Source organism: Microtus oregoni, unplaced genomic scaffold (assembly GCF_018167655.1).
Source record: "Microtus oregoni isolate MIOR12 unplaced genomic scaffold, Mior012 000031F_ref0000149, whole genome shotgun sequence".
Classification (NCBI taxonomy): domain Eukaryota; kingdom Metazoa; phylum Chordata; class Mammalia; order Rodentia; family Cricetidae; genus Microtus; species Microtus oregoni.
In genome coordinates, this window is record NW_024543090.1 from 10588386 (window position 1) to 10612500 (window position 24115).

The 24115-nt window shown below is 38.5% G+C and overlaps 1 protein-coding gene across 2 annotated transcripts in view; it reads right to left on the reverse strand.

Annotated features, from left to right (window-relative positions):
- Positions 1-24115, reverse strand: part of Bbox1 (gamma-butyrobetaine hydroxylase 1) — a 49040-nt gene that overhangs the window by 16108 nt on the left and 8817 nt on the right. For both annotated transcript variants that reach the window (XM_041679188.1, XM_041679187.1), the window contains exons 2-4: positions 23992-24115; positions 22531-22645; positions 10888-11086 (exon numbers count right to left, since the gene is read on the reverse strand). The exon at positions 23992-24115 is cut by the window's right edge. In XM_041679188.1, coding sequence (XP_041535122.1) covers positions 10888-11086; positions 22531-22645; positions 23992-24115 — 438 coding nt within the window. The remainder of the gene's footprint in view (positions 1-10887; positions 11087-22530; positions 22646-23991) is intronic.

Consider the following 24115-nt stretch of genomic DNA (forward strand, 5'->3'; position numbering starts at 1 on the left):
TTCACTGTGGAAGAGTATCTTAGCTGAACCCATACGTTTGTCACATCTGGTTGCCATCTTGCTCCTGTCTCCATGTTCTGAGTATAGAATTTCTGACAAGCCACTATGCCCACCCAACATTCATATAGATGTTGGCATCTGAGCTCTGGTTTTTATGTTGACACAGCAAGTGCTTTAGCTACTGAATCATCAGCCTCGCCCCTCTTTAAAGTCTCTTGATCTACAGGTTTTCTCTTCAAACTCTTCTCTCAATTTAGTCTTAGAAGAGCCATGGGATTTTGCCTTATAGCGCATCCCAGTTTGGACTTTAACTGCATACTCAAGGTGAATTCATGCTGCCACTCGACACATTCCCCTGTTTTCTGTACCACTAGAAAATTAATGACTAAAGGTAGAGGCTTGGGATTTAAGACAAAAGCATAGGCTCACCCAGGAAATATATGGCAAGATACAAAGTATCTGGCTTTCTTTTGTGGTACAGTCTTGTCTTCATAGATTAATGACAGATATTCACTGTTAACACAGTAAGTCAGTGGGGGGATGCCAGTAAAATGGGGGTTCTTCATTCCAGAATACTTGAGTTTAAGAGATCTGCAGTACTGTGTAGGATCAAATTGTGAATTTTAGACATTAGCTCAAAAAGTCTCCATTTCATGACATAGCTTCTTTCTAAACAACAGTATCTACACCGAGCAATACATCACCCACAACAACAACATGAAGACAGTTGTACAGGTAATATTTCAGAAGACAGGTGACTTTAGAAAGAATTGAGTTATAGTGTTGAAATTGAGCTTTAAAATTATATGTTCAGGTTTCTAGAGCATATGTTCTTTCTCATAGGTTTTTTTTTTAAATGTTTACTTCTCTTGCCAACCCTAAAATGGCTCCCTTAATTAAGATATATACTTCCCTGCTCCCATATCCACCCTTCCTGCATCCCAACCATCCCATTCCCTCAAGCTCTCCCCATTCTCCTTTTCTCCCTTCTCTCTCCCCATCTCCCCTTACCCCCACCTCACCCCCATCACCGTGCTCCCAACTTTTGCCTGGCAATCTTGTCTACTTCTAATATCCAGGAGGATAACTATATGTTTTTCTTTGGGTTGGCAAGAGACTTGACTCTAGAGGGGTTCCCAGGTGTCCAAGGAGATGTCCCCAGCTTGTTCCTTGGGCAGCTGAGGAGAGGGCGCCTGAACTGGCCTTATCCTATAGCCACACTGATGAATGTCTTGCATATCACCATAGAACCTTCATCTGGTGATGGATGGAGATAGCAACAGAGACCCACATTGGAGCACTGGATTGAGCTCCCAAAGTCCAAATGAGGAGCAGAAGGAAGGAGAACATGAGCAAGGAAGTCAGGACAGTGAGGGGTGTGCCCACCCACTGAAACAGTGGGGCTGATCTAATGGGAGCTTACCAAAGCCAGCTGGACTGGGACTGATGGAGCATGTGATCAAACCGGACTCTCTGAACGTGTCAGACAGGGAGGGCTGAGAAGCCAAGAACAATGGCACTGAGTTTTGATCCTACTGCATGTACTGGCTTTGTGGGAGCCTAGTCTGTTTGGATGCTCACCTTCCTAGACCTGGATGGAAGGGGGAGGGCCTTGGACTTCCCACAGGGCAGGGAACCCTGACTGCTCTTTGGACTGGAGAGGAAAGGGGAGGAGGATGGGGGGAGGGGGAGGGAAATTGGAGGAGGGGAGGACGTGGAAATTTTTAATAAAAATAAATAAAATGTTACCTCTGCAAAAAAAATGTTTAATTACATATGAAACTAGCAACAGAACATTGCGAGATTTTTAAGGAAGAAAACAGCACAAGCAGTAAGGTAACAGAGTACTGGACAATCCCAGACATGTGGATGTGGCCTCCCAAAGGTGGAAATTAGCATATTTTCCTACTTAAAAAAGAGCTTTATTTTAGCTGGGCATGGTGACACATATCTTTAATCACTAGATTTTAAAACCAGAATCTCTGAGTTCAAGACCAGCTAGGTCTACGAAGGGAGATCATTTCTGAAAAATAAAAATGATTTATTTTTGTCATCTCTCTGCGTGTGTACATGGGTGCATGTGTATTCAGGGGCCTGCAGAGGTCAGAAGAGGGCGTCAGATCCTCTGGAGCTGGAGTTACATGAACTCGAGTTCCATGTGAAGTAGGTGCTGGCAACTGAACATTGGTCCTATGCAAGAGGAGTAGGAGCTCTGAATCTTAATCACTGCTCTCCAGATCCATGTTTCTCTATTTTGCATTTTCCCTACTTACAGCCACTTCTAATGAACCCAGTTGTCTTTAATGAAATGGTTCAACACGTGAAGAACGGCTTCCATCAGAACTAGAAATTCAAACACAAGGAGGTCTGAATACATGCACGATGGGAGTCCCATAAGGAATACTTAAGACAAAGGAACAGAACAAATAGAAAAACTTCAAGGAAAAAAAAAGAACCTCGAGATTTTAAAAAGGAAAACTTGTAACTGCCAACCCACAGCTCCAGGGCAACCCACAGCCAAACGTGGCATGTGAAATGAGCAGACTTCAAAAAACAAAACAACAACAACAAGAACAAAACCCTCCTACATCCAGGTAGAGATATTACATTACTCACAAGGAAACAAAAGCTGATTACCAGTAAAACCCTCCCAATTCGTTAAACAAAAGTGAGCCAAGAATTCTTCATTTAGCCAGGCCAATTTTCAAGTAGAAGGAAAAGCCTTAAGCTGCTGTCAGCATTCAAGAATTCAGAGAATATTGTTCCCGTGGGTCTTTCCTGAGAAATTTACAAGAGGCTGGGGTTCAGACAAGCAAAAATAAAAACAGGTCCGATGACACAGGAATTGTACTAAGCAGCAAATTTATATTCACTCAAACTAATGACGCCAGATAAAAAGGGTAAAAACAAACAAACAAACTCAGGAAATTGAGAATGTGACCAGTAGTGCCAAGGAATGCACACATGGGCTGACAACCCTAAACCAGGTCATCAGGGAAGCAAACACTGTGGTCCCAGCAGTTTGGTTGGGGTTTGAGGTTACTGCAGTGTTTCTAGTTTTTCACTTGGATTGTGTTTAAGAAGATATGTATGATAAAAATTCATTTCGCTGTGTATTTATTTTTCGTGACTTCTCTATGGCCATGTTATACCAACCCAGTAATGGGGAATCGATGATGATTACTATGAACTGAGATGGAAATAAGGGGGAGACGTTGGTTAAAAGCACAAAACGGATGAGAGATGACCCAGAAGTTAGGAGCAATGACTGCCCTTGCAGAGGACACAGGTTTGATTTCTAGTACCCGCATGGTGGCTAATGACTGTCTGTAACTACACTTCTAGGGGATCTGATGTCCCCTGCTGCCTTCTAGGCATGCATATGGTTCACGTATTGTGTATATGCAGCTTGTTGAGGCATAGATTATCAAGTATGTCCAGTTTGCATGTACAGACATATACCTCCCACTATCTGTAAGGTGGTGAATATGTAAGTTAGTTTCTTGTATTAACCATTTTATATTTTATACATTTAACACAGCATTGCATATGCTAAATTTGTACAATTTAAAAATCATAGTACAATAAAGTTGGGAAAATAAAATTTCATAGATTTTTCTTTTGTTTGTTTATTTTGAGACAGGGTTTCTCTGTGTAGTCTTTGCTTTCCTGAAACTCACTTTGTAGCCAGCCTGGCCTTAAACTCACAGAAATCAGTCTGTTTCTGCTTTCCAAGTTTGGGATTAAAGGCATGCGCCACCACTGCCTGGCAGAAGATTTTTTTAAAAATTGTTTAATGAAGATAGGCAGAAATAGAAAGTGTCTTACCACCTGCAATTTTTTTTTTGTAATTCTGAAAAAAAGAACTGCAAAAATGTATTCCAAAGGAATTCTCAAAGGCGTCTTTTTCAAAGACTAAGAATTCGGTGTACCTCAAAACAGAGTAACTTGCAATAAGTCCACTGCAAATGTGGTATGCGTGAGTGTGTGTGTGTGTATATGTGTGTAAAAAAGTATGAGTGTGTGTGTGAGAGTATGTGTATGTGTAAGTATGTGAAAATGCATGAGTGTGTGTAAATTATGTGAGTGTTTGTGAGAATGAGTATGTGAGAGTGTGTGTCTCTATGTGTGTGTTTGTATGTGTGAGTGTGTGTATAGGTAAGCGTGGAGGCCAGACCATCTGTTTTCCTGGGACAGGGTCTTCCATTAAACCTCAAACTCAAAGTTTCAACTGGACTGACTAGCAAGTAAGCCTCAGGGCATCCGTGTGTCCCTGCCTTCCCAAACCTAACATTACAGGTGGGCGTTTTCATACTTGGTTTTTTAAATTTTTTTATGTGGTATCTGAACTCAGGTCCTCATGAGCAAATTTACCATCTCCCCAGCCCCAGAAACCAGATTTGAGAGCTAGAAATTTCAGCAGTGCCAACCATAAAGGAAACGGAACTGCCATGCTGGAATGCTGCAAAAGAAAAAAGGTGGGCAGCTTAGGCAAGTGACGCAATTTCTTTGCTTCTGATTCTTACCCGTAAAATAGGAATAACAATTATCATTATATTGTGAGGACTCAAAATACTGACCGCAGGAAACTGCGTTTAATACTTAAATGATAAAAAAATGCTTAAAATAATCATTTATCTTGCATCAGTGACAGCAGCTTGTCCTGGCTGCATAGAAAGTAACTGAGGAGGCCCTGGGCACCAGAGGACTCGTGGAGAAGCGACTGGCTGCATAGACGATCTCACACATTTCCTCAAATGATTTCTCAGGCCCCTGAGGCACAGAAATTACTTTTCCTTCCATTCATGAGATGACCTCATTGTCAAGTGGCTTTTGCTGGCCGCAGCATTAATTATTGTGAAACTTAATACCCACAAAGGAACCCCAGGGACTGGTTCTTGGCAAACAACATGAGCTGGGGGTCACAATGGCTGTAGGAACAGAACCCAATGTCATCCTGTAAGAACACTGGTTTTCCTCCCTCTCCAATGCTGTAGTCAGTGCTACATTTAAAACAACTCATTATGAAGTTCCAGTGGCTTGGTTTTTTTCAAAGGAGGAGAGGATTACGACTAAATTCAGAACTCGGACAAGTTTTCTTTGTTTTCGTCTCAAGTTCGAATCACTTCTAGGTTGGTTTCCATGCCCTACAAACCATTTTTATTCAAGACAGGTTATGTAAGTCCCCGCCCCCGCTCAAGTTGTTTCTTGGCGAGACATTTCCCTGAAATGGGCTAGCTTGTTTCTTCTTTCGCCAGTTCATCCCCACACTTCAGAAATATTTTCTGGTAACATGCGTGTCAAACAAGTAGCTGCTTCAAAGTCAGATTTTGGAGGGAGTGATAATGGTGAGGATGACTTATAAAGGAATGGATGCCAGGGACTGGGACTATTTCACTCATACATCCCCAGTCTCGAACACAATCCAATGCCTGAAATGTTGCTGGGCTCATTTTCAGATGTCTTCTGAAACACCAGCACAAGTCCAGTGGATGCTGGGAAGGCTCGTCAGTTGGAATCCCCAGATGCCATTTCAATCTTCTTGTTCTTAGCTGCTCTGGCTGGTGTACTTGACAGATAGCCCACTAGGAACATTTATTTTTTGTTTGATTCTGTTCATCTGATGAGGTCTGCACCAAGGCGCTCGTGCAGATGTGAGACTGGGCATCACTAGCAGTGTGTTATTCTCTCTCCAGCAAACTTTCATCCTAGGATCTCAGAAGTCATGGTGGGGATTAAAACCCTCAGCAGAAGAGAAGCAGAGGTATCAGAAATTATCCGGCAGGCTTAGCTGGGCTTCTCACTTGCAAGTAGCGAAGAGCATGTTTGTGATTGAATTCTCTGTTCTGGGGATAGCTTTCTGGAAACTAATTCAATCTGGGTCCCTAGAGTCTTCAGGCCTTAATTTGTTTCTAAAGTCTTTGAAGAAAGTATTGCAAAGTATTTATTTATATTTTTTGGCTCTGACGGGTCCTTGTAAGTGTTATTTGGCAATAGGATAACATTTGACAAACATCAAATTTATTTTACCACTTTTCTTTCCGTGCCTCATCATCTTAATCTTATTCCTGAAGTTAACTTCATATTGTTTTCACTTTCAGTTCATCGTCCACGCAGTCTAGTCCATGCTATGTGGGCTATATGCTCACCCGGGCAAATAAAATATTTTTAGAAAAACAAACCCCCAAGACTATAAATCTGCAGTTCTGGCCTCACTCTGGAAAGTAGTTTAGCTAGCTGTGGTGGCAAGCCTTTGCCTCTTATACTTGACTTTCTGATGAAGAGTTACTGTGAGTTTTTCATAAGGTTAACTTTTGAGACAAAGATAGACAGTTTTCAATAACGCTAAGAAAGAAACTGCAAAGCCTCAACTTGATGAAAGTCTTTAGCTCAAAAACTCATTTAGCAGTAGCTTGTGTGTCAGACATTGAATTGTTACTGATGATATGATGCTGAGGTGGCCACCATTTTGACTGGCAAGGTGCTTAATGTGAACAGGGCAATGGTAACTACATCTTTATTTTAGAGGTGATACTGGCTATTATAGCCACGGCAGGTTAACTGCTCAAATTGGACCACTCTTCTCTCAATTCTTCTCCTTTCTTGCTTTGTGACACACAAATGCATTTATGTAAACAGCGGTAAATAGCCAGTCAGTTTATGTAATCACACAATTAATGAGAAAAAGAATTTTGAAGGTTTGATTGTTTTTCCTATATGAGATCATTTGTATTTCTTAGTATGGTCTTAATAAAATTATAGTTTTAAGCACTGCACAAACCAGCAAATAATCAATAGGGATAGTTTACAACTGTGTTCATTTTCTTTTATACTGAACTTGTCATAAAATCAGACTATTCAACAAAAAAGGCAAACATTATTTTATGTTATAAATTAGTGAAGGAGAGAATTCACATTTTGTCCTTCCTCATTGGCCATTGAGAATCCAAAATTTGTTCATTTGGGTGAAAAGCAAATAGATGCTGTTTTCTATCAGACTTCAGAAGAAAGCGTTGGAATAATTTCACAGAATGGGGCTTGGCTGAAGGAGATACTTTCCTTGCAGCTCAAGAAGCTTCCAGATCAAGGAGGATGCACCAGGGATAGTTGTTGAAAGGGATGATGAAAAAGCTTCATTGACTAAGTTAGAAAGACCAACAAAGCAAAACCAAATAGCCCCCCTACAGCAAACAAACCATAACATAACATAAAACAAAACCAGCCCTAAACAGGCTTGGCCCAAGGTGTCTGTCAAGAGAATGAAAGATAGGGGATGGGAAAATCATGTGAGAAAGGTTTAGAAAGAGGGATGGAAGCAATTCTGAGCAAACAACTGAGGAAGAGACTATGGTGACAGTCACTCTCACAGGATCTCTAAAGCATAGGCACTGAGCTGGCCCTAAAAAACTGAACTTTGATTGCCCACCATGTCTAGTGGCCAGGAGGCAACGAGATACCGATGTCTTAGCTTAGTTTTTGGCAGACTCGAGGAGGAATGGTATGTGTCTGAGCTGGAATAGCATGGGGGTTAGGAGGAGATGACACATACATTGAGTGGTCAGTTAAATAGGTTTGATGAATGTCACACATACTTATAAATGGTAGCAGGCATAAATTAAATTATGAATGTTGTGTGTTTATGTGTGGGTTTGTGCACATGAATCCAGGTGCCCAAAGAGACCAGAAGTGACTGTTGGATCTCCCGGAGCTGGAGTTATATAGTAGTAAGATGCTGGAAACCAAATTCTGGTCCTGTTCAAGAAGAGTAACTAATCAGCAATATTACCATGCCCCAAACGTAATTTCTTTAAAGGCCATCTTGTTTGCTAGATGCTACTCCATTTTCATTCTATTTGCATTGCTTTCTGCTGTGTTGAGAGGGCATTCATCCCCTTGGATCTTCTATTGGCATGCGTCAATTGAAATATTACTTCATTTGCAATGTCAAGTGTCTCTGGCTTCTTTGAAGTTTGGTCTTTGGTTTTAGTGGGATTTTATTTGTTTAGATTATTTAGAGAAAGCTAACTGAACTATTTATATTCATCCATATATAGTAAACATCAATTTTCTATAACATAAGAACTCAAGCCTAGTTTAGAAAAAATGCCTAGTATAGTTTCTTACATACACTGATCTTCAAGAAAGACATTCTATTTCATTGACAGCAATTCTTTCTTTAGGATTTACTCTGTTGGATACATTCTCCACATTCTAATTTGTAATCATGGAAGATGGCACTATTCAGGAAAAATGTAGTTTAGGATTACTGGTTTACATTATGTCATGAAGTTAAAATAATTTCTTAAATAATAATTTCTTCATAGAGTCCCCAAAGGGCTTCTGTAAGTTCAACAATTTATTTCTGTTGGTGCAGGAGTTCTCACTTCTCAGTCTCTACTCTGTATAAAATATGTCTCTCTAAATTAAGACTTAAATCTTGAAAAGATTACTATTGTTTTTTACAACCTCCTCTTCACATCCGTATGTAATTGACAAAACTGAAAGTGTGAGTTTGTTTACCACATCTTATTCTTTATTCCAGGAAAGTTTTCATCATCGGGCATTAGTGCTGAAACTTCACAGGTAGAAACTGACGTGTACTTTGTCCACAAATTGGTTGTCATTTTGATTTAGTTGAATGTAAGTGTGTAATTATGAAATGCTACAGTGACTACTGTCTTCATCTGCTATTTGGCAGCCCATTAAAAACATCTACACATGCATTTTGGCAGTAAGCATTGATCTGCACCTACTATATACAAAGAATGCATGAAAAGCTGTAATCTATTGTTTTTCATTTTGCAAATCAAGTAACCATTGAGATGATAGCCAAGAACTAAAACTAACTGTTCTCAATGTTTTCTAAAATAGCTCTTCTAAATGTTTCTTAAACATTTAAGTAACTATTTAAATGAAAAGGAACAGTGGATACTTATTTTTCAAGAATATAATAAGGGGCTTTTGTGACATACAACTGTGAGAGTTCAGAGGTTGTACGGCACCCGAAGTTCTACTGTCTATGTCTAGAAGAGTCCCTTCTTCTTCACCAGAAGTTCTCAATTACACATGTAAATCATCTGCTGAGTTCTTAAAGTCCCAAGGCAGAGGTCAAATATTGCTCATGTTAAAGAAAAGTTCTGAAGATAGGACCCAGATATCTGTAGTTTAAAAATGACCTACTCCAACATGTTGCCCAGGCTGAGACAGACTATTTTAGGTGCCCTTTAGAATGCTAATGAAAGTCCCTGAATATTTTTTTTTCAAATCTCATGTTACCCACACTTGAATATCTCTTTCTTACACCACTGAGAAGGGGAGCAGAATAGAAGGATAACTTCAAATAAAATACTGAATTTATCCCATTCTCTTGACACCAACAGGGATAATCAAGTCTGAAGTAGGCAAGCAAAACAAAATCAGCATGAAAACAAAACCCTGTGCTAGTTATTGAGTTTAGAGAATTAAAAATTGCAGAAAATATGGAGGAAAATTTGTGGGTACAGTTGTGAGGTGGTAAGAAAGGGAAATCTTGACACAGGTGCGGGTGCAGAGTGAGAGAGTTTGGGAAGATTGGATCATCCAGGAGAGGTGCAGTGGGATAGCATAAACCACCCCAGCTGGGTGGGAAGGTCTTGGAAAAATGGAATGAAGAGGTATAGTAGGTCTGATTTGTTTTGACAGTGGACCATTACTATTTATTCCAAAATATTTCACAATATTAGATCAGTGGCCAAGTTATTAAGTCCCTTTATAGGACTTGTAGAAACAAAACAAAACAAATGTCAAACCATAAATCATGATTTAGATTCTGACCCCCAGTTAGATGTGTGATTGGTTTGGGTTGAGCTAGGAACCTCTTAAAGAGTACCCAAACTGATCACTGTTATGAAATTGTGAAGTACATTGGAACAGAGCGAAATGTTTGTTGTTCATAAATGAAAACTAAGCAAAATAACTTGAAGAAGATTTATTTAGAGATGTTCCATTTAGTTCAACTCAACAACTTCTCATGTATTTTCTTTGTGTTATTAGCACTGAAGTGGAGGCAACCCTGGATTTATGCTTTGCCTCATTTATTATTACTCATATAAATTTGGATTATCAGCTAATCCTTTCAGTTTCATATTTCCTACTCACAAACTGAAGGATAGTCTCTATTTCAGAAACTTTAAAGGAATTAAAGAAAAATATTAATAATTTCAAATATTTCTTCCCATTCATTGGTCTATGATTTTTGAAATATCAATGACAGCATAAGTTCTTGTGACTGAAAAAACCTATATACATTTCTATAAAGCAAATCTACTAATAGTATAAGTAAATTCATATGCTAAGGGTCGGGAGTAGGTTGTCTATGTCTAACCATGACATAGTCTTTTGCTATGATAAACTCACTAAAGTGATTGAGGGTAGATGATTGAATGTTGCTAATCATCTGTGCATTTTCCTCTCCACTAGGGACAACATAACCCTATGATATCACAGCCTTGCATGTCTGAAGAGGGAGAAGACTTCAGCTAATGATGCAAGGTAGAGACTGTTTTTAATCAGTAGATTGTTGGCATGAGAGGCTTAGGCTGTGTGTTGCTAGATCTGGTTTTTCAAGAAAAGATAAGTCTACATAAATTTCAAGGTTCCTAGTTTTCAAGTATTAATAACTAATTCTATTTTCCTTCAACAGCTTATGGGCCAAACCAAACACATCTGAGTAAGACTGTGTCTTCTAGTGTGTAAACTTTGGCTTGTGAAGGTCTCTTTCACTGCTAGTATTTTCTACAATAAAAGCACAAGAATAATTGAGTTATCTTATAATCAAAGCCTACCCGCTCTTGCGGATAGACCCAACTGTATTTGTGATGGCAGAACCCAAACCATTTGAAGACTCACCCATAGAATGTTAGGTACAAAAAGCCAATCCTTTTCCCAAGTTTTGTGATCTCTCCACATTTGTCAGCTGCTCCAGTGAGTCTCACAATGCCTACTCTCTTGAGGCTAGAGAGCCATTTGTATGCATGCTCATCATCTTTTAAAACATCTCCAAAATTCAGAGTAGGCAGCTGAAGCTCCGAGCCCCAATATTGGCATTCTGTGGATTAAGAAAATTAAAAAAACTTTATTATCTTGTTTTTAGATAAGACACTAACCTAAAAAGAAAACACAGTCATTGGAGTTAATCTTTGATTTTATCATATCAGAAATTCTGGTCACTGGGTCCTTTTTCTTTGGGGCTGTGCCTATTATATTCTTCTTACTTATAATATGTCTGGCGTACAACAGGTATTCAATAAGTCCTATCTATTCAAAGATATGTTGATTAGATGATGACAAAATGGCCCTTGATATCTGTATCCTTAAGACTTCTTCACCCAGGAAACCACAGTGAGGTAGTGTGTGCATAACAGGCAGGTTACATTGTCTGATTCCAAATAGTGATAAAATTAGGTTTCTGCCCTAGAACGACATTATGACTGTTCTGGCAGGAGGGTAGGGACAGATTCTTCTTCCTCTTATTTCTTCTGCCTGGATGTTGTCTTGTAATCAAGCTGTTGTTAAAGGTCAACGCGATGGGAATGTGTTCCTGGAAAGAGAAGGTCAGATCTCTCTTTCTTTGTTCTCTCATTCATGATGATGAAATGCTCATAAATATGCTTGCTCAGAAAATAGAAAGGAAAACAAATTATGGGCTTGAAAACCTTAATTCCCTAAAAGAAGTAGAACACAGACAGAATGTCTGCTGACCCATTCACGCTCTTTCTTTCCTGGGAAGGAAACCGCCTCAGCAGAGCAATCCCTTTAAACACGTAAAAGGATGAGGACTCAGTGTCTCATTATCATGGGCGATGCTATTTCTCTAACTAGGGAATGTGTTGTATATGGAAGCCATCCCCGATGCCTCTAGTTTAAAAATGGAGAATGGATCAATGATTGTCTTTTACAATAGTTCTGACTTGGCCATCATTTTCTCTTTGCGGTCCACAGAGATTTCTGTTCTAATAGAAAACTTTTAGATGATAGTAGCTCTAGCTGTGGGAAGATATATACAGATGCACAGCCACTTGCTGCTCCTCTAGCAGTTACAGGAGAGTATCCGCAGGAATGAGTCATGTGTTTATTTAGGAAGACCTAATCATGCTGCTAATGATTAGGTGCCCACATTTCTGGATTATTACACACAACAGCTTATATACTGAGTCAGAATTATTGGATATTTTCATATTGGCTTTGGTATTTCTATTACCTCTCAACTATTCCTATTATTCCCTCAACTACAAGGAATAATTCCAGCTCTGTGGATATCCCCACAGAAGTTAAGTAATTTATATATTAATATTTGCTTCAGTGTTTAGAAAAATGTTTTGTGTTGTAACTGAAGCTGCATAGGCAGGTGCTGTAGCATGATAATGTTCAGTAGAACGTTCTGAAGTGATGGAAGTATCCGTGTGCTCTAGTACCAAAGCTACTACTAATGAATTGACCCTTGATATATGGGTGACAGAATGGGGAATTGTTTTTCATTTATTTGCTTTTAATTTTTAGCTAAAATTTGAACCCTGGTATGAAACTTGTATTGTATTAGACAGGGTATGATGGATGGGAAATTGAGGTAGAATTGTCTGCCTTTGAATCATTGTTCTGCCTTTTATCAGCTTGGTCTTAGGAGTCTGAGTTTTAGGTTCATTTGTTAAAGAGGGACTATTACATCTTCTCTGCAGGTCATTTATAGCTCTGTCATGAGACTGCACAGAGACTCTGTTGTGACACATGGCACACAGTAATCTATAAAGATAGTGCAGCAGCTGCTTGCTAAAATTTCTGGGAGTTATGCAAAGGGCTTGATGCTTTATAATTTTATTTCGTTTAATCACCATAACAAATATGTGGGGTAGATGATTTTAGGACTAATGAATTCTGGAGAAGGACAAAAGTAGCACAAGTCGTGTAGATAACAGTTTTCAGTGCTAGGTAGAAAATCCAGGTGACTGATCCCAATGGCTAGCATAGAACTTGATGGCTTAAAGCATTATCATCACGAACATTTTTGGGGGTTGTGGTTACAGTTTTTCTCCTCCCTCCAAACCTTCCCATTAACCCCTAACTACTCTCCTTAAATTAATGGCCAACCAATTTTTTTCAAAAATTTTTATTGTATTCATGCATATATATGTATGCATATATTCTTAAATACAAATTGTTTATTCCATATAATTTTACTTGAATGTATGTTTTCAGTACTGATATTTGGCTCTAGACAGCTAATTGGTATACTTTTTATTGGGGGAATACCGCCTCTCTCACTCCCAGCTTTCTTCAGTTGCCTATAGTTCTTTGTGTAAGGTTGAGACCTCATGAACATTTCTTTTATATTGTCTATTGGAATGTCCATAGATTATCCTGTTCCTTACAAAAGAGATGTAACAGGTAACAAGGAAAGCAGGGTAACTTATACTGGGGAATAACTTTGTTTGAAGTTGTTTAGGCATGGGTGTTTAAAGATAAACATTGGCAACTAATGCAGAGAAAACTTTTAAATGCTGCACAATATACAATGTTACTTTTCTCTTTGGATGAAATCAACATTTTTTCATATTATAAGAAGTTTCTCTTCTGTAACTCCTGCCAGTGTATTCAGATCCCCCCTTTTTTTTACTTTAGTAGAGGTTAATATCATGCTCAAAAAATTCAGTTATTTTGGGAAAAAATAAGATTGAAGTTAAAATTATTTTCACAACAAAATTTTAATTAGTTGTTTTTTTTATAATGGTCTAAGTATGCTGCAAATAGAAATTTCTTTGATGGGGAGAGATGAGGCTGACACTTATTTGTGGGTATAAGAATAAATATTTAGAAGGTACTTAGGGATTATTCTGGTGTGGTAGAGTAGAGGAGCAGTTGCAGGTTTTCTACCAATATCCAGGACTTCACTAGCCCTAGTGAGTCGGCTAGGTTTCAGTGCCAGGCATGGTTTTCTTCTAGTTGAGTATGTATTAAATCCAGTGAGGTAGCTGCAGGTTATTGCCAAGGTATGCATGGCACTCCTGCACTCGTAGGGCTATTGGGTCATGTTGGTGGTGGTTGTGGCTCTTCTACAAATCATCTCCCACACCTAAGGCTCAGAGCTCAGTGCAGATCAGGGAAAGAGCCAGAGAATAACAGAACTTGTTCTAAGATTGTATCTCCTAGTAATGTCAAGAGCTATATATCATCTCACCAATAAGAACCAAACAAGGACAGTAACAACAGACATGCTAAAGTAGAATGGGAGAAAGACCCTGGGGCCTCAGAACTTTAGACAGCTAAGGGATGTTGAAAGCAAGAGGAAAAATTTTTCCCTGGGAAACGCACATCAATTTGTTATCTAATACCAAGTGGTTGGCCCTGAAAACATACATACAAACAGACAGGGCAGGTTACTTTTAGGAATATGAATATTCTTTCATATATATGAACATACATATATGTCCATAACAACAACTAATAAAAAAGGTTATGAATTTGAAAGAGATCCAGGAAGTGTATGTAGAAGAGTTTGGAGGGAGGAAAGGGAAAGGGGAAATGATGTAATTATATTATAATCTCCATATATAAATAAAAAAAGGAATTTTCAAAAATATAAATTACACCCAAGAAGGATTTATTTAGGATACATGCTATAGAGGATGTTTTAATGAAATTTTTTAATATGAGTCATTTTCCCATTATAAACATGTACACTTTCTTTTTGTTTAACAGTATAGGAAGCTGTAGATTCACGTGTTATTCTCACTATGTGCAACATTAACTGTATTTACATAGAGAGGTCAGTAAAACCCATTGGCAACCCAACACCCAGCACAGTCCAAGCTACAAACAATTTTTAATTTAAAGTTTTGATTATCATAGTGTGATGATTATTTTTCTTCATTTTCTGTGGGGCTGAGAGTGAGCCCAGAACTCTGGCAGGATAGGCAAATGCTCCACCTATCTTTTAAGTTCTACAGAATTAAAAATTTTAAACCATATCTTTCATTCTAGGAATGCCTACAATGCCTTCTTGAAACCAGAGACCAAAGGCTATCTCAGATTGGGTAACAGAGTATAAACCACTATCACACGCCACTGCTTAAAACATGACTTGCATAGATGGTACTATGAATAGCTGGTTGTCAAATCCAACGTATGATCTTAAATATAAATTACTCTAATCATCACTGAGAATTAATACTGTGTTTCACTAAACCTGTCTTACAAAGCGTTCTATGATATCTACACACGATACTAAACATCAACATCCAGAGAGTGATTTCAAAACATGTTTCCATTTTCCTTTAATTGCTATAGAGAACTCTCAGGGGATGTGAAAGAAAATACTTTGACTAGAGTAAAACATTTGTCAGGAGAATATATTAAGAACAAATTTAAGCTTCACACTTGGGTCTGGATATATAAAGAGATGAGAAATGATGGCATGTGTAAGGTATGGCCACCCCTCCTCATTTAACTTATGGCCTTTCTAATGAATACTTCCTCAAACATGCACTTCACACATCATAAAATTTATGATCCAGCTACATGCCAAATTTCAAGGAGCTGTTTGTGTAAGGGGTCCTACTGAGGGCTAAATATCACATTCCTGATCCCTGAGTTATAGTTCAGAAAGGAAAAGACACAAAGAAGGTCTTTACTTAAAAATTCACGAGCACAGAAAGCAGGTTTTCAAAGTGTTATTTCAAAAATTTAGTACCTCCTGTCTACCCGCACTATGCTATGCTTTTGGCTCTGAAATGACTTATCTAATGTACACAGAACCAGTTTCTACTCTTTTCTTAATATCTTCATAATATGTTAATTATATTTCATTTTATAACAAATATAGTTATAATGTAAGTATCATTTTATTATATTTCAGTTTTTATTATGAATAACTTCTAAAGCGTCCACTAAAACCCAATTCTGATCCTTAAAAGAGGAGAGAAGTCAGAGGAAAGAATTGGGGCTTAGAGTCTCTTTTCTTCACTGGATGGATGGTGTACTCTTTCATCTCTTGTCCACTGAACTCTACACGCCTTTAAGATTCTAGTCACTTGTTCTCTCTGAATGTTCAGATGTGATGTGGATTTGAGGATAAGTTTGTGTGAAGCACAAAGAGGGAAGAAAGCCCTGGAAGAACTGTTAGTGTATGGCTCACTGCTGTTGGCAACGGTGGTCACGAGTGTGGGGCCTTAGGAGACACTACAGTGCACATTATTAGTGTCCTGGATATGGAGCAAAGAATCTGAGGACATCACACTCCTCTTCACTGATTGAGAGCTACTCAGCACACTACTTTTTGTTGATTGAGGGCTGCTCTTCCTGGCATCCACTTCTGGGTCTTTCAAGCTAAGAATATTTCCTCATACAGGGAGGGAGACTGGTAGTTTCACAGTTATGGGCTGAAATGTGGCGATAGCCTCTGAAATGGCCGGCTTGAGGAAGCATGCTGGGTCTGCTAAGCAAGGGTGAGGTGTCTGTCTTCTTGGCTCAGCCTTGATACCACACCACAGGGTTTATTTCATATTGAAATCTTCTTCAACATCTGTTTGTTGAAAAAGATTACCTTCACAATTAAAGACAGATATTATGATTGAGCTTCCTGCTTGGAAGTTTGGATAGATAGATAAAGAAACAAAAACAAATATATAATAGTAAAATTATTGTGCCAAGTGCCCGTGAAGCTTGTTACAATAATAAACAGCTGCTGGGAGTGGAGAGGGAACTAGTTGAGACACAGCGCCTTATCTCCGCCTCTCCCACTAGTTAGCAACGGACAATGGAGATCATGCTATTGTTTTTATTTAGTAGGCATGAGGGGGAGAGTACAAATCAGGTTTTGCAGATCAAATTGTGCTCTACATCTCAAATCTTTTCTTTGACTCATATCTAAGTGTTTTATTTTAAAGATTTATTTATTTATTTTTATGTGTACAGATACTTGATCTTCTTGTAAGTGTACTGTGTGTGTGTGTGTGTGTGTGTGTGTGTGTGTGTGTGTGCAGTACTGCAGAGGCCAGTTAAGGGCCTCATATCTCTTACAATTCAAGTGACAAATTATTATAAGCCACCCTATGGATTATGAGACTCAAACCCTGGCTCTCTAGAAGAGCAATCAGACATTCTAACCTCTGAGTCATCTCTTCAACCCAACTCTAAAGTCTAGAGTAAATTATATGTGAATGTATAAATGAGGCTTCTAAACAAGTTTAAACTTCTTAGAAGAGAAACACGTTTTCCCTTTTATGATGCTGGAATAGTCTACATCCATAGGCCTTTGACAACAATGGCTACCTTGCGGGAGAGTACAACACAGGAAGCAGTGAGGCAGCCTGTCTAGGATGTTTAAAGGTGAAAGGAGCACTAGGATCCCAGAGACTCTTCTATGCACTAGACACTGGTCAATTCGGGAAATCCTTACAACAACTCTGAAAGGTACGCACTATCATTGCTCCTGTTTACAGAGATGGACATGGGCCCAGAGCCCAGAGAAGTGCCCAACATCACCTAGCTAACTTGGGTCTCAACTTGATGGAATACCCAACCTCCCTGACTCCAAGCATGGAGGAAAGGAGTTATACATAAAAAAGAAGTCAACTCCAAGAGATGTAATTTCACCTTACTCTCTGCCCTTGCTGTGGTTATCCTGAGTGATACTCATAATAAGGTCAATGAACAGAGATTGATTTTAATTGCCTGGTATGTATGTATGTATATAGGTAGTTAGTTGCAGATAAACAGCAAATTTCACAAGCTTCCTCTTTATGTGGAAGCAATCAGTTTGTCAACTTTTTTTTAAAGTTTTATTTTTGTGCACATATGTGTGTTATGTTGTATTGTGTTTGTATGTATGCCATGTGTATGACTTCCCACAGAGTCCAGACGCAGTGTTTGGTTCCCTTAAGTGGGAGTAACATTTGTGAGCTGTCCAGTCCGGGAGCTGGGACCTGAACTTAGGTTCACTGGAAGAACAGGCTGCATAATGAACTACTAAGTCATCTCTCCAGCACTGCTACCATTCTTTTAGAACTCCAGCTGTATATTTAGAATCACACAGAATACAGAAGTCCTTGAGATGTCATAGAGACAGCTGCTATGCTATTTCTCTAAGGTGACTAAACCCGTTTCTCCCAAATAGCTTTGTGGTTTGTGAGACTCCTTTCACAGCCTTCTCTGTTTTCTTTTGGATATGTTTCAGTTTGTGAATGTCCCCCAATTTCCTCAATGGAACATAATTGTAATTGGTCTGATCCATGCCTCCTTAGTGAGCTCACTGTTTTTTTTTTTTTTTTTTTTTTTTTTTACTAATAAGCTCATATCTCTTGTCAGCTTTAACTTCATCGGCTCATATTAGCTCTTCTGTTAATCAGAAAGATAGGACTTGAATGTTATCTGAGTATTCTCTCCCCATTATTCACATACTTCGTTTCTGAAACTGGTTCATTGCAAAATTCACAAGTTCACCTAGAGATGAGGATGCACGTCCCACCTGACAAGGATCTTGTGTCAAAGATAATGACTTGAGATTCGAATGGTCAATTTGGGCTCAACACTTCCAACCGCATGACTTTTGGGAGACAAGAAACTCTATGTTCAGCCTCCATTAGATAACATGGCAAGAAAATAACCTACTGAGGTATGAAAATAGAATGAGATAATACCACTGCCTGACTGAATCTTCCCTTTTGCTGCAAGTACTGAATGTGTCAGGATGAAAAGAGAATGGAGTGACTGCTCTTACTGCATGACTGTGAATCGATAGTTATAAAACACACAAAGTCTTGCAGCTATTTATCACTTTCTCTAGTCTCAAGTTTGCATGCTTCCTCCTATATTTTCATCTCAGATGGTTTTCCTCATTTTAGTGTAAAAAATGAGAGAACTCAGAAAAGAAATCTCATCTACTCTCACTGCCACACTCACGGACTTGCTTGTGACTGTGTGCTTATCATTCTTGGAGGAATTATAGATACGTCTGTATATTTTTTTGGTCTCTTACACCACAAAAATGTAAATGCCCAAGAGCTAACGCCTCCTCCTGTTTTGCTCCCTGTTGTATTTTCAACCCAAGTATATGGCACCTGTTATTCAAGAGTCACCCATCAGGACAATGAACGAACACATGAAGCATGTGTGGTAGATGTTCAACTCAGGTCATGCAGCAAGTACTTTTATTTACTGATATATCTTGCTGATCCAAAGTTTATGTTTTAAATGCATTTTTGAATATTTGCTCATTTATTTATCTGGAAATGACCATATTCCAGGCACTGACAGTTAAGTTTTAAATTGGTCGAGATTAGAGAAGAGGGACTGCCCTCTACTATCCTGCTAGTAAATAATATGTTTCTCTAAATGCAAATTCTATGCTCATCTTTTCTGCCTCTTAATCTCCCATTGGCTTCCATACATTTTTTTTTTTTAGAGCATGCTGTGGCCATCTTTCTCCCCTTTCCTCCTTTCCCATGGTTCACTTCATAGATACACAGCCATGACCAAGGCCATTCTACAAGGTAAACCTGATCCCTCTACTCCTTTTTGTAGAAGAGGCAGGTTATAGTAAAAGAAAAATCAAAGAGTAGGAGGTTGTTAATGGACTTGGAGTCACTTATGATAATACATTAATTTAATCAAAAGCAGGTAGACAAACACAACGGTATAGAACACAGAGGAAAAGCTTGCAGCAAGCATCTAAAACCTGTAAAGGTCTTGAACTCATTTGTCTCGTTTGTCAATAGAGAATCAGCTGAGAGATAAATGGAATGGTATCCTTGAACTCTATTGGAAAAAACTGATCCTTGCCTTCAGTCTGTGGATCAAGCAGTGTATGTGAACTACTTTTTACTTTGGCTTTTGACATCTTTGTTGCTTAAAAATTTCAATATCCAACTCATTTTACTTTCCTAAATTTATCCTTCTGTTTTCTGCTTTTGTGGTTTTTTTGCATATCCTTTTCTCTGTGGGGATTTTCTTCTTTCTCTCCTTGCCTGACAAACAATTGTTTAAAACTCAGTGTGAGTATCAAACTCTCATTTATACATACTCTTTGCTTTATGTCATTGATTGTCTTCACCATATGGTCTTAATGTATTTAATGTATTTTATGTCCAGGCTTCCTTTTTCATCTTTCTATTTCCTTACACCTTGGTATTCCCTGCAAAAAATAAATGCCAAATGTCTGTGCAGCTGAATGGACATCTGTGAGGGAAAGGTTATTCTCCACCTCTCCCTTTCAGCCTGGAGGGACAGTCTGGTCCTGTCCACAGCTGACTGTCGTTTATCCTTGCATTTTGTGTTCGACAGCCTGTGCCAACAGAAGGAAAGTGGTGTGCATCTGGACCCCAGATTTTCTAAGCACCATAGCCCTCATTCCAAGGGAGAAGCAGAGGAGGAGCATTGCTATTGTGTAAAAAGCAAAGCACTTTCCCCAATGGAATCTACTTTGTTTACATGCTTCGGAGTACTAATGTTTGGAAACACACATTGGAGCAGGGTATTAAATTCTACAGGCAAAAAGCCACCCAACCAATACTCTAAAATTGGCCCATCAATGTCTTCTTTTACCCATCAACTGCACAGCTTGGGAATATATTTTTAAAATGAATCTTATTTTAAAGCATCAAAACATTTTCCAGTGTCTACCTAGCAGCCAGTTTTCTTATGTTATTCATGCTCACAAGCTGCCACTGTGACCAGGTTTTTCCACTACTTAATGGAAGGTACTATCATTTCCATCTTGCTACTGCCTGGTAGTACTGAGGAATGTAAGCTATAAAAAACTTCACTTGTCAGGAAATATTAATGCAGGAGGTGTGGCCATTCCTCTTCCAACATTTAAGAGTTTAAGCTGTGATAATAAAAAATGTTGACTTTTTTCCTGAAATCCAGAGAAGAACTTGCAGGCAATGAAAGCAAAATCCAAATGGATTACAAAACTAGGGTAGAGTTAAAGAAAAAAAAATACCAGAGAACACATTCAAGATATTGCTATTGAACCAGACAATGGCTATGAAATTATGTTACTGGAGACTCTTTGAAGGAAGAATAATTTCTCTGTATACTCATGTATTTTCAATCACCTAGCAGAGCTAGATAAAGGAGAATGGATTCTTGGTTCAGATATAACAGTGGAACAAATCCTTGTCAACTGTCACAGTGGTGAAACCAAGCACTTAGAGGACTTTAATTCTTGACAAGACTGATCTGTCTTAAAGAGAAGGGGAAAACTGTGGTACCTTGTTACTGGCGTCCCCAGGATAAAGGAAAGCTGCCTAACAAGGTGATTAATAAGCAACATCTCTACTTCCAGTGAGCTGCTGTAAGACTAGTTTTAAAATCCCAGACAGTTATCACATGCAAGGTTTGGAAGGAGTAAAGAGAACCACTTTTAGTAAAAGACTTAAAGGTTACCAAAAAGGTGGCATAGAATTCACTCAAGTGATCAATTCCTGAAAGGGGTGGTGTTCTGATAAATGTTGACAGATAAAAGAAGATTCAGGGAAATGTGCTGGGCCAATGAACATGTGGAAGTCGGGGTTCCAACAGACAGGGAAAACTCATGCATGTTAGAGTTTGCCTTTGACCTGCACAGCCATAGGTAGTGATCTGTAGAACACTATAATAGATATCACCCTCGCCAACATTTCCATTTGACCTGTGTTACTGTGCATTTTTTTAGAAGTTTTATTTTAAATTACTCATTTGTTTTCAACATTTGTTTTACCTATAATCTGAGAGATAACATTCCCCTTCTTGCCCTTTGCCACTGAGTTTATCTTTTGATTTTCTCTAAACATTTTTCTGTTCACAGATCATCTGGAGACTTACATAAATGCTCTCCAGAGAAACAGGTTTACACACACACACACACACACACACACACACACACACACACACACAGAGAGAGAGAGAGAGAGAGAGAGAGAGAGAGAGAGAGAGAGAGAGAGAGAGAGTGAGTCCTGTGCAAGCTCAGTTCTGTGCTCATTGATTCTCAGCCTCACTCACATAATCTCACCGGGGTGAGAAGTATCCTTTGTGAATTTTGTGCTGTTTTGACTTTAGGCCTTGTTAAGAAGGGTGAATTTTCTCTGGTTTACTCTGCTCCTTTGCAGAGGGCACAAAGGCAACATCTTGGACCTTCAGTCTATCTGTAAATGAGAAAGGCCAAGTCCACTGTCCTTTTTCCTGCTAGGGCTTTAGAATGTTGACATCTGCTCTGTTGTCCTTTTCCGTTTTGCCCAAATGATTACTTAACCTGCTACTAAGATGTTAAGGATTTCTCATAAATTACAATATTATTTTAGCCAAGATACAAAGGCTTGAACTGTCTCATAAGCAAATCCTTAAAAAGTGAGAAAGAGATATAAATACTCATTACATTGATCTGATCATTTTGTGATATATGTGTATATAACATCATTAAACAGTGTCCCGTAGTTACATTCAACTCAAATAACAGTAATTCTCTTCAAGTAATTCTTACTATAAGATTTTAACACAGACTTCGGATGATGGCAATGTTACCTGGTAAAAACAGTTCTTCTTGGAGTCTTGTTCTGGCCTGTTGGGAAAAACATCTTTTCTTCAGCCAATTTGCTTCAAATTCACTGTAATGCTCATTGGGCCATGTGATATAAACCTTACAAAACAGAAAGCAATTATCATCTATTTGTCCATTGCATAACTCTACACCTCTGCCTTCTGCAGTTGATTTTCTTCTGAATTTTATTTAAAATTCCCGGAGAATTCAATTAAACATCACTCTCCCTTTCCCTCACAAGACAAAGGTCTATTTCCGGTGCCTAAGGCCAATGAGACAATGTGTAAGAAATAGAGTTTTTTTTTTAATATTTATTTATTTATTATGTATACAATATTCTGTCTGTGTGTATGCCAGCAGACCAGAAGAGGGCACTAGACTCCATTAGAGATGGTTGTGAGCCACCATGTGGTTGCTGGGAATTGAACTCAGGACCTTTGGAAGAGCAGGCAATGCTCTTAACCTCTGAGCCATCTCTCCAGCCCCAAGAAATAGAGTTTTGCTCACCTGACATTTCTGCTTTACATACTCTAAATATATGATCCTCAAAGTTTCAATGATCGGGCACGGCTATTAAGAGTGAGAAGTGGGAATAGAGGACTCAAGCTGAGAGAAGAATGAATTAATGGAGAAAGGACAGGTTTTCTGATGACGCTTGTTCTTCTGGTGAGAAATTGGAAATAAGGAAGAGAGAAAAATGGTTGATGTCATAGCTGGTTGATCTTGAGTAATGCTCTTAGGGCTTGACTTCTTATACACTGACTCACTAGTTTGAATAAATAATACTAATCAGTATGATTTCTGAGTTGGTGTTCAAGGCCAGGGAGTATGATAAACAATCTACCCAGATTATCTCACTGAATTCTCATATTTATGTGAACAAATTCTTTGTTTTTCTGGCTCGATAGAGGAGCAAACTGAGTGCCAGATGCACTATTTTTATGGTATAAATTGCATGATTGTGTTTCAAGGCCATTGCCCACTAAAAGCAAAAAGAGCAAAGTTAAACATTTTATTAAAATGGTAGTAGTAAAAGGCAAATTATTTATACATTTTGAAGAGAAACCGGAGTACAGCAACAGGTTGTATTTCTGTATTTATATGTGTGCAGGTACGCATAATGATACTAAAGAAAAACAGGCCAACAGTTTGAGAGAGGGAAGGGGAAATATGACGGGTTGGACACAGGTGATGTAATTTAATCCAGTTAAAATAAACAGTATACACATTAGAAAGAAAAAGAAAAGAGAAATATTTTATCTGTTATAACAACAGCAGATTTTCCCACTGAGTATGCTCCACTCTGTATCAAACACTCTACAAACATTCCCACAGGGATGTTTTGCTTTATATATGATAAGTTGAAGTAAATTGATTTACATTATTATAAACTAACCTCTTGATTTAACTCAAAAGAGAAGGGCAAAATCACTAGAGATAGTTACCTTTTTCCGGTCAAATGATAAGTCTTTGATTCTAATGTTCACGTCGAGAGCTTCCAGGAGAAGTTTCCGAGCTTTTGCAGAATGCAGGTAGCATTCTGAACACTGGCAGTTGTCTCTCAGCCAC